This window comes from Panicum virgatum, chromosome 4N, assembly GCF_016808335.1.
Source record: "Panicum virgatum strain AP13 chromosome 4N, P.virgatum_v5, whole genome shotgun sequence".
NCBI lineage: Eukaryota > Viridiplantae > Streptophyta > Magnoliopsida > Poales > Poaceae > Panicum > Panicum virgatum.
Window position 1 is genome coordinate 36,093,185 of NC_053148.1, and position 10,621 is coordinate 36,103,805.

The following is a 10,621-nucleotide window of genomic DNA, read 5'->3' on the forward strand; positions in this document are numbered from 1 at the left end:
TGCGCCGTCACTACTCTCCTCCCTGCTGTGTAATGGTACTGTCAACGTTCTCCTGCTGGTTACTTCCAGCCTGCGATCGATCAGTTTGCCATCTGCTGATTATTTCCATTGCCAACTTGTTTGCTTTTAAGAGTTCATTCATAGCCCCTAGTAGCATCGGTGAATCAAACCAACCTGCCTCACCTCATCAAGCTCGATCCAGATAAGAAGATGGCCATGGTCCGGCGGAGCTTTGCGCTATCACTCCTCGCGGCTTTCCTCGCCGTCCTGCACCGCGCGGCCTCTGCTGCACCGGCTGCTCCGTCGCCGGATACAGCGTCCTTCCTCCGCTGCCTCGCCGCCGACCTCCCCCCGCAGGTCGTCCACACGAACGCGTCCCCATCGTACGCGTCCGTCCTCGAGTCCTCCATCAAGAACCTGCTGTTCGTGACGCCGGCGACCCCGACGCCGGTCGCCATCGTCGCGGCGGCCGACGCCTCCCACGTCCAGGCCGCCGTGCGCTGCGGCGCGCGCCATGGCGTGCGCGTCCGCCCGCGCAGCGGCGGCCACGACTACGAGGGCCTGTCCTACCGCTCCCTGAGCGCCGCGCGCCCCTTCGCCATCGTCGACCTGGCCGCGCTCCGCGCCGTCCGCGTCAACGCCGCGCGCCGCACCGCCTGGGTCGGCTCCGGCGCGACGCTCGGCGAGCTGTACTACGCGATCGCCAACCGCAGCGCGCGCCTCGGGTTCCCCGGCGGGGTCGGCCCGACGGTGGGCCTCGGCGGCCACCTCAGCGGGGGCGGCTTCGGGCTGCTGCTGCGGAAGCACGGCCTCGCCGCGGACCACGTGGTCGACGCCGTCATCGTCGACGCCGAGGGGAGGCTCCTGGACAGGGCCGCCATGGGGGAGGACCTCTTCTGGGCCATCCGGGGCGGCGGCGGCGGGAGCTTCGGCGTCGTGCTCCGCTGGAAGCTGCGGCTGGTGCGCGTGCCGGCGACCGTCGCGGTGTTCGCCGTCCACCGGCCCCGGAACCAGTCCGCGACCGCTCTCCTCGCCCGGTGGCAGCGCGTGGCGCCAGCGCTGCCGCGCGACGTCTTCCTCCGCGTCGTCCTCCAGAACCAGGACGCGCAGTTCCAGTCCCTCTACCTCGGCACATGCGCCGGCCTCGTGGCGACGATGGCCGGGAGGTTCCCGGAGCTCGGCGTCACGCCGCGGGACTGCATCGAGATGATGTGGATCGAGTCGGTCCTCTACTTCGCCTTCTACGGCACGGCGAAGCCGAGGGAGCTGCTCCTGGACCGGGGCGCCGGGCCGGAGCGCTACTTCAAGGCCAAGTCGGACTACGTGAGCGAGCCCGTCCCGAGCCACGTGTGGGAGAGCGCGTGGAGCTGGTTCCTCAGGGACGGCGCCGGGCTGCTCATCCTGGACCCCTACGGCGGCAGGATGGCCGGCGTGTCGCCGTCGGCGACGCCGTTCCCGCACCGGCGGGAGCTCTACAACCTCCAGTACTACGGGTTCTGGTTCGAGAACGGCACGGAGGTGTCGGAGAAGCATGTGGGGTGGATCAGGGGGCTGCACCGGGAGATGGAGCCGTACGTGAGCAAGAACCCCAGGGGCGCGTATGTGAACTACAGGGACTTGGACCTCGGCGTGAACGGTGACGACGACGGTGGCGTGGGTGGCTACGAGAAGGCGAGAGCTTGGGGGGAGATGTACTTCAAGGCGAACTTCGAGAGGCTTGCCGCGGTGAAGGCGAAGGTGGATCCCCACGACTTCTTCAGGAACGAGCAGAGCATTCCTCCGCTTCCGTCGTCCCGGAAAGGCTTGTCGTATAAAGGCAATTATTGAGTTCTTTAAATATTTTTCGCAACAGAGTGCGTTTTTCATTAAAAGGGAAAGAAGTTTTGAGTACAAAGTGCGAGTGGCTAAAATAGCGTTTGAGCCTGCCCAACAACGCGTAGGACTACTACAAAGTTTCAGTTGCGCGACCTAAACATCCTAACGCTAGAACAAAAGACTCTTAACTTCTTGAAACATGCCATTAGCCAATTTGCCGCTTCATCAGAAATGGTGGAGAGAAGTTCATTCGGGGTCTTTGTCAACCGCTGAAAGGTGCACCTATTCCTTTCATTCCAGATCATCCATGAGATGAGGGTGACTAAAATGTCAAAACACTTCCGATCAGCTTTGTCGATTCTTTTCCTCGCGGCGCTCCAACATTCTGGTAGGGAAAACTCATTTGTTCCAGGGATGGTATAATGCCAACGAAGCTAGAGCAGCGACTTAAACCAGACCTCACGCGCGTACGGGCAGCGAACTAGCAGGTGGTCAATTGCCTCCGTGACAGCAAAGGATGCAGTCTTCGTTGTTCTTTTTTTGAAAGGACAACGGAGACCGCATCGTTTAGTGTTCGGATGCAGTCTTCGTTGTCCTAAATGTTGTGTTGCTTGCGTCGTTGTTAAGAACTACGTGCACGGTTGTCGGGATTCGAACCCGTGACCTCCCTTCACGCGTAACCTTTTATACTTCATTTTCTTTCTCCACATATTATACTATACCGAGTGTAAGTATATTGTTTGAGGTTCTAAACGAATTCAAATTAAAAAGTTGTTAACTACAAAGTTTCATAACTTTTCGAGATCCAACTTTTATTTTGGCTGATTCCCCATCTGAGGTCGTTTACAAAATTTGAAATTCACTTTTCCATGTGCGCTGGATCTAGTATACAGTGAATTTTAAACAACCCATTTTTAGATGACGAATCATCCGCCGTTCAAGACGTTCAGACATCCGAACATCTTGACCTGCTGGTGCTCTTATGTCTTTTTTGGACAGGTCTGTGTTGCTCGGAACTTCAAACCAAGATTTTTGAAGGGGTGAAGATGCTGATGGCGTGCTCGCACAAGGTGATGGTGCAGCCTCGCTCAACTCCTCTCTTTCTACCGGCTACCGAGGAACACCGTGTGTCGGGAGATGTCCCTGAAGACGAACATGGAGATCGACGCCTGTCTCTACATCCTCAAACTGTTTCCGGGTCTCAGGGTGTTCTCCCCTTTACTCTAATACTATTTTGGCCCTATTTAGTTCGTAAAAAAATTTACACAGTAGTCGTCACATCGAATCTTCGGACACATACATTAAATATTAAATGTAGTTGAAATAAATAAATAATTACACAGTCTAACTGATTAGCACGAGCTGAATCTTTTAAACCTAATTAGTCGATAATTAGACGTTATTGTCAAGTAACAACGAAATGTGCTACCGTACCAAAATTTAAACTTTTTCACCAACTAAACACACCCTTTGTTTAAAATCGTAGCCTGCTTCGAGGACGGTCCTAGGAAGCTTTGGACTTGTGTGATGTTTGGTGGTGCAGGCGGTAGACATCTGAAAGTCAGATGTTTAGCATTCCTTCCTCTTTCACCACATCCCTTCTTCTCCCTTTTCCCCTCTCTTTTGTCAGCCTATGAACGTTGTGGATTTCCGTTCTTGGAATGGGAATGGTGGATGGCCTCGTTTCAAAAGATTTAGATCCTCAAATTACCAAAATGCAGATTCAAATCCACAAACTTACTAATAGTATCATATAAGCTTCACATTACAATTTTTAAATTATAAAATGTTTTTTTGTATTTATGAATATTTGAGGATCTAGATAACACCCGAGCCAAATTTAAAATCCAATAGTTATATTTTACTCCGGCAGCCACTAGACGATACAAATACCCAGATATCGTAGAGGAACACAATTGAGAAGAAACTGGGCAATTGGACCTACTATGACCTTGTGGTGGCTCTCGACTCGGAATCTCATACATCTTCCGGAAGATTATTTTCTTCCCCACCAAGATCGTGCGAAGACCTATGTTCGTTGGAGTATCTCCAGGGATTTTCTAGTTTAGGGTCAGTCGTACGCAACGAAACTGGCGGTCGACCTCCGACAGCACCAAATTTTCTATTTTTGGAAATTTTGCACCACTTGTCTTTCTCTTCTTGGATTCCGTGCCCACATGCATATCTTCTCTTTTCCGTTGGTTTCCCCGCACGAGCCTGCTGACTCAAACCCACCCATTCTCTTTCCGCGCGCCAAATGTTTTACTTTTGTCAAGCCACAAAATCATTCGGGACCATGGGGAATGGGAGTAAAATTGGGTGGGGGAGTGAAAGTAAAAGCTAGTTTCAAACAGGGAATAATATATATGTAAAGATATATGGAACCAAACATATGTTAAAATATTGTAGTGTTTTTATCCTCATTATTCTGGCATAAATGTAAATTAAAACAGAAAAATTGCATCCTAAGCTGAAAATGGTTGAGGCAGCACACGTCGTCACCGTTCTGCATTCTCAACTCTTCGATTATGCTTCTAAACCCTACGAGAAAAAACATAGATGTCAAAAATAATTACTAAATCAAATGACACAATGAAACCTAAAAAAAGTTTAATATATAGATTGAACCGAAAGAAAAAAATAGCGCCAAAAAAATAGATCAATAGGTTCATATGTATGTTTAGAATAGAAAATATTTGAGAAGCAACAGGAGGGGCAAATACTGATAGGGGAGAATTTTTTTTATGAACTTTAAATCTCAGGAACATATTTGGGTCTTAAAAAATTTCCCACCATTTCATCCCAAGGATCCCTGCATACAGAAACCCATTATACAAAAAGTATATGGTCATGGAGTCGAATCCTAAAAAATTCAGAGCACCCTAACTCGTTGGGCCGAGTTTGACAGTATGACGTGACTGACCCTAACCAGTTAGAACGAGAATGGCAGTACTACGTGACTGACCCTAATCAGTATAGCATGTTATCCTTAGTATATAGTAAAAACCCATTATATAAAAAGTATATGGTCATGGAGTAGAACCCTTAAAAATCCAGAGCACCCTAACTCGTTGTGCCGAGTATGACAGTATGACGTGACTGACCCTAACCAGTTAGGACGAGAATGGCAGTATAACGTGACTGACACTAACCAGTTAGGACGAGAATGGCAGTATGATGTGACTGACCCTAACTAGTTAGGACGAGAATGTCAGTATTACGTGACTGGCCCTAACCAGTTAGGACAAGAATGGCAGTACTACTTGACTAACCCTAATCAGTATAGCATGTCATCCTTAGTATATAGTAAAAACCCATTATACAAAAAGATATGGTCATGGAGTCGAATCCTAAAAAATCCAGAGCACCCACTCGTTGGGCCGAGTATGACAGTATGATGTGACTGGCAGTATGACGTGACTGACCCTAACCAGTTAGGACGAGAATGTTAGTATTACGTGACTGACCCTCACCAGTTAGGACGAGAATGGCAGTACTACGTTACTGACCCTAACCAGTTAGGACGAGAATGGCAGTACTACGTGACTGACCCTAATCAGTATAGCATGTCATCATTAGTATATAGTTAAAACCCATTATACAAAAGTATATGGTCATGGAGTAGAACCCTTAAAAATCCAGAGGACCCTAACTCGTTGGGCCGAGTATGACAGTATGATGTGACTGACCCTAACCAGTTAGGACGAGAATGGCAGTACTACGTGACTGACCCTAATCAGTATAGCATGTCATACTTAGTATATAGTAAAAACTCATTATACAAAAAGTACATGGTCATGGAGCTTAATCCTAAAAAATCCAGAGCACCCTAACTCGTTGGGCCGAGTATGACAGTATGAGGTGACTGACCCTAACCAGTTAGGATGAGAATGGCAGTATGACGTGACTGATCCTAACCAGTTAGGACGAGAATGGCAGTACTACGTGACTGGCCCTAATCAGTATAGCACGTTATCCTTAGTATATAGTAAAAACCCATTGTACAAAAAAGTATATGGCCATGGAGTCGAATCCTAAAAAATCCAGAGCACCCTAACTCGTTGGGCCGAGTATGACAGTATGACGTGACCGACCCTAACCCGTTAGGACGAGAATGGCAGTACTACGTGACTGACCCTAATAAGTATGGCAGATCATCCTTAGTATATAGTAAAAACCCATTATACAAAAGTATATGCTCATGGAGTCGAACCCTAAAAAAATTTCAGAGCACCCTAACTTGCTGAGCCGAGTATGAAAGTATGACGTGACTGACCCTAATCAGTTAGGACGAGTATGGCAAGAAGTTAAACGAGATTGACTCTAACCAGTTGGAACGATTGTGTCTTGTTAAAAAAGATTGGCCTAATCAATTAAGACAAGAATGACAGTATGATGTGATTGACCCTGATCAGTATGCCAGGTCATCCTTAGTATATATTAAAAAATCATTATACAAAAGTATATGGTCTTGGTGAAGAACGATGAAAGACAAAACAAAAAAATATTGACAAAAATATTGTACTGATTGGGCAAAAAAAAAATAATGATAAGAAAAATAATTTAAAGGAAACTTTTTGATAGAAAAAAAAGGTTATGACAAAACTTTGGGTATAAAATATAATTAAGAGAAAATATTAAGACAAAACTTTTCAAGGAAACATTTTGAGAACATGAAACAATTTGGAAAAGATATTTTTCTAAAAAAATAAGTAGAAAAAATATTGGTTGAAAAAACAAGATGAGAAACAAATAAAAAGGGTGGCAAAAAAAATGTAAATATTTTGCTGTAGAAAATTTTCACGAGGAAACTTTTTAAAGTAAACTTTTTTTAAGAAGCATATTGTCAACAAAAAAAGGGCAGGACAAAAAAGTTGAGGACAAAATTTTATACTAGAAAATTTTAATGAGAAAAAAGTTTTGAAAGTAAACATTTTTTTTAATAAGCATATATTCTCAACAAAAAACATTTCGTACCGGAAAAAGAGACGATGACAAAACCTTTGAGGTAAAAAACATAATTATTGTAAAATTTTTGATTTTATGATTTTGCAGAAAAAAATAGAGACTAAAAATTTTCAAAGAATAATTTTTTATAATAAAATTAGATAGATATAAAATTTGGAAAGAAAAATTTTCAAGAGGTAAGATGAAAAATATAGTATAAGAAAACTTTTTAAAGTAAAAAGGAGTAGAACCTAATAAGGAAGACGAAATGTGAGCTAATAATAAAACTAATTATATAAATGGTGGCTAATTTGCGAGACAGATCTATTAAACCTAATTATGCTTACTGTAGCACCATATTCCCGCCGTCTCCTGCCGGCTGCCGCGCACGGCGTGTCTTCCCGTCCGTAGCCGCCCGGCCCCGTCGCACGCCTGCGAAAATATTGAAAAATGGGAAGCGCGAACCCCCGTGCGCTGCGCGCGCCAACCGTGAGTTTCACCGCATATTCAGACCCTGTTTGGTTTCCATAAGTCTTTAGCCCCTCCTAAAGACCCTGGGTCTAAACAAAAGTCTCATCCTGTTTGTTTTCAATGATTAAAGGGACTAAACCTCATTAAATGGTGTGTTCAAAAGATCTTTTTACCCCTTCTCCCTACATGCATGCAGATAGAGTAGGGGACAGTAGGTGGAATTGTAGACCAAAAGTCTCTAAAAGCTCCTTATGAGGGTCTTCTTCAAAAAAAAATCTCTACCCTAAAAAAAGTCCCTAAAAATCCCATCTATTTGGTTTAAAAGTTCTATAAATTCTAGGGACTTCAACAAAAATCCCTCAAACCAGAGCCTCAGCATCGGGGTATCTCCACCCACAACTCCCATGCCTCCTCCATTCACGCCAATGCGCACCGCCGCTGGCCCTCACTGCCGCGGCCCCTTGCCCACTTGGCCAGGCGTGCTCCACTGCCGGGCCCGCTCGCCACAGCTCCTTCCCTGCGCCGCCGACGGAAAAGAAGATATGCCAATCCATTTTGAAAAAAATAATATTGATCTATATTTTCATAAAAATGAATCTATTCTCTTAAATGTTAAAATAGTTTGTAAAAAAATATTGAAAGTAATATTTTGTAACATGTTGATATATGTATTTTTGAAAAATGTTGGATCTACTGTTTCTACTCGTTAATCAATTATTCATAAAATGTTGAATCTAAATTTTTAACTATTGAATTCAGATCTATTATTACTTGCTGCGGTGTCGAATGGTTTCCACTGACTTGAAAATGGCATACATCCGGTTTTTATTTCGGAATACTGCAAATTATAATATTACAGTACAGTTCCACAATATAGTATATGCAAAACAAGGCCATTGGTTGTATAACTTAACCTTTCAAAAAAAAATTGGTTGTATAACTTGGATGCAGTAGTAATCGAGATGCGTTCTCATTCGGAAGGACCAGATCCATAGATCTGTCTAAACTGCCGCCCATGTAGCAAATCTAATTACAAGTGTCCTGATCGAATCCCCTCCAAGCTCACATCAATTTTGCACCTTTCGCCTTCAATCATGGCAAGAGCACCAAGAATCTTGCACTTGCTCCTCGCTCTGTGCTTCCTTTCCAGCAGCAGCGTCGTCGTCGCCTCAGCTTCCGGCGCCGCCGATGCCTTCGTCGGCTGCCTCGCCGCCGCCGGCGTTCCGCCGCGCCTCCTCCAGACCCCGGCGTCCCCGTCCTACGACGCGCTCCTGCGCTCCTCCGTCCGCAACCTCCGCTACGTCGCGCCGGGCATCCCGCGGCCGCTCGCCATCGTGGCCGCCACCGAGCCTGCCCACGCGCAGGCCGCCGTGAGCTGCGGCCGCCGCCACGGCGTCCTCGTCCGCGCCCGCAGCGGCGGGCACGACTACGAGGGCCTCTCCTACGCGTCCCTCGACCCGCGCGAGCGCTTCGCCGTGCTCGACCTCGCCGCGTTCCGGGAGGTCCGCGTCGACGCCGCGCGCGCCGAGGCCTGGGCCGGGTCGGGGGCCACGCTCGGCGAGGTCTACTACGCCGTCGGCGCCGCGAGCCGCGCGCTCGCGTTCCCCGCGGGGGTCTGCCCCACCGTCGGCGTCGGCGGGCACCTCAGCGGCGGCGGGTTCGGCACGCTGATGCGCCGGTACGGCCTCGCGGCCGACAACGTCCTTGACGCCGTCCTCGTGGACGCCGACGGGAGGCTCCTGAACCGGACCACCATGGGGGAGGACCTCTTCTGGGCCATCCGCGGCGGCGGCGGCGAGAGCTTCGGCGTCGTGCTGTCTTGGAAACTCCGCCTCGTGCCCGTGCCGGAGACGGTAACCGTGTTCACCGTCCGCCGGTCGAGAAACCAGTCCGCGACTGAACTCATCACCAAATGGCAAGAAATCGCGCCGGCGCTGCCGCGGGACCTCATCCTCCGCGTCGTGGTGCAGAGCCGGCACGCGCAGTTCGAAGCCCTGTTCCTCGGCCGTTGCAGCCGCCTCCTCGACCACATGCGAGCTCACTTCCCCGACCTCGGCGTGTCGCGGGCGGACTGCGAGGAGCTCAGCTGGATCCAGTCCACCGTCTACTTCGCCTTCTACTCCAGCTCCAAGCCGGTGGAGCTCCTCCTCGACAGGATCGGCGAGACGGGTCGGTACGTCAAGGCCAAGTCCGACTACGTGCAAGATCCCATCCCACGGCACGCGTGGGAGAGCACATGGTCGTGGCTGGAGAAGCCCGAGGCCGGGCTGCTCATCCTGGACCCCTACGGCGGCCGGATGGCCAGCATCTCGCCGTCGGCGACGCCGTTCCCGCACCGGAAGGGGAACCTCTACAACCTCCAGTACTACTCCTTCTGGTTCGAGAATGGCATGGCGGCGTTGGAGAAGCGGATGAGCTGGGTCAGAGGGCTGTACAGGGAGATGGAGCCGTACGTGTCCAAGAATCCAAGAACTGGGTATGTGAACTACAGGGACCTGGATCTCGGGACGAATGAGCTGGAGGGCAACGTGACTAGCTACGCGAAGGCGAGGATTTGGGGGGAGAAGTATTTCAGAGGTAATTTTGAGAGGTTGGCAGCTGTGAAGGCCATGGTGGATCCTGATGATTTCTTCAGGAATGAGCAGAGCATCCCTCCTCTCCCGGCTGCCAAGGGATGGAGCTCTATCTAATTGGAGGTCTCGTCTTTGGAGGTCTTCTCTTTTGGAATGCACGGTGCTTTTGTGGTGAATAGAGGATTTCCTCTATATACGTTTGTTTGTTGATTGCGAATTTGGGATCATCATGGTTGAGGAATTGTAACTTCTCACTGAGAAATTTTTCAATGGTTGAAGCTGCTAGGGCTCATTATCTCATTGCAACCAGTTATTTCATCATGTTTCAATCAGAGTAAACCTGGATTGCTTGCTTTATCTATACCTTCCATTCTTCCAATCAATGGATGGTGATTAATACTATGCAGTTGGACCATCATTTTTTAGGAGAGTCCAATAACGAAGTTATATTAAACCCAAATTCGTAACAAACCGTGTGTTTGGTTCCGGGATGCGGTGGGTTGGGTTGGCTCCATCCCTTGTTTTGGGGATGGCTCTAACTTCTACTATGTTTGGTTCAGTGACGAAACCGGGAATAGAAGGCAGGGGTGCTGGTGACTCTTCTTCTTTTTTGCTCCATCCCTTCCTTCATCAATGGTCTCCAAAATTTTAGGGGGACTGGGGGGCTCTATGGAGTTTTAGGCAGGGGGGTTGGAGCCCCTCAGCCCCCTGTAGATCCGCCCCTGGTTTGGTTTATTTTTTAGTTTGGGGTTGGGTTGGTTCTAGTTTTTTGTTTGGTTGGTGGAGTTAAGAAACAGAGAACAAGTGGTGTTAGA

General features: G+C 48.5%; 2 protein-coding genes across 2 annotated transcripts; both read left to right on the forward strand.

Moving 5' to 3' along the window:
* The first annotated feature begins 210 nt into the window (after nt 1-210).
* On the forward strand, nt 211-1,827 carry LOC120669359 (berberine bridge enzyme-like Cyn d 4). The gene has a single exon (XM_039949127.1). The coding sequence runs from the start codon at nt 211-213 to the stop codon at nt 1,825-1,827; it is 1,617 nt and encodes a 538-aa protein (XP_039805061.1).
* Nucleotides 1,828-8,170: 6,343 nt separating this feature from the next.
* LOC120670799 (berberine bridge enzyme-like Cyn d 4) lies at nt 8,171-10,167 on the forward strand. Its single transcript, XM_039950960.1, has 2 exons — nt 8,171-9,886; nt 9,946-10,167. Exons 1-2 carry the CDS (start codon nt 8,328-8,330, stop codon nt 9,983-9,985), a joined length of 1,599 nt encoding a protein of 532 aa, XP_039806894.1. The 5' UTR covers nt 8,171-8,327; the 3' UTR covers nt 9,986-10,167.
* Nucleotides 10,168-10,621: the final 454 nt, after the last annotated feature.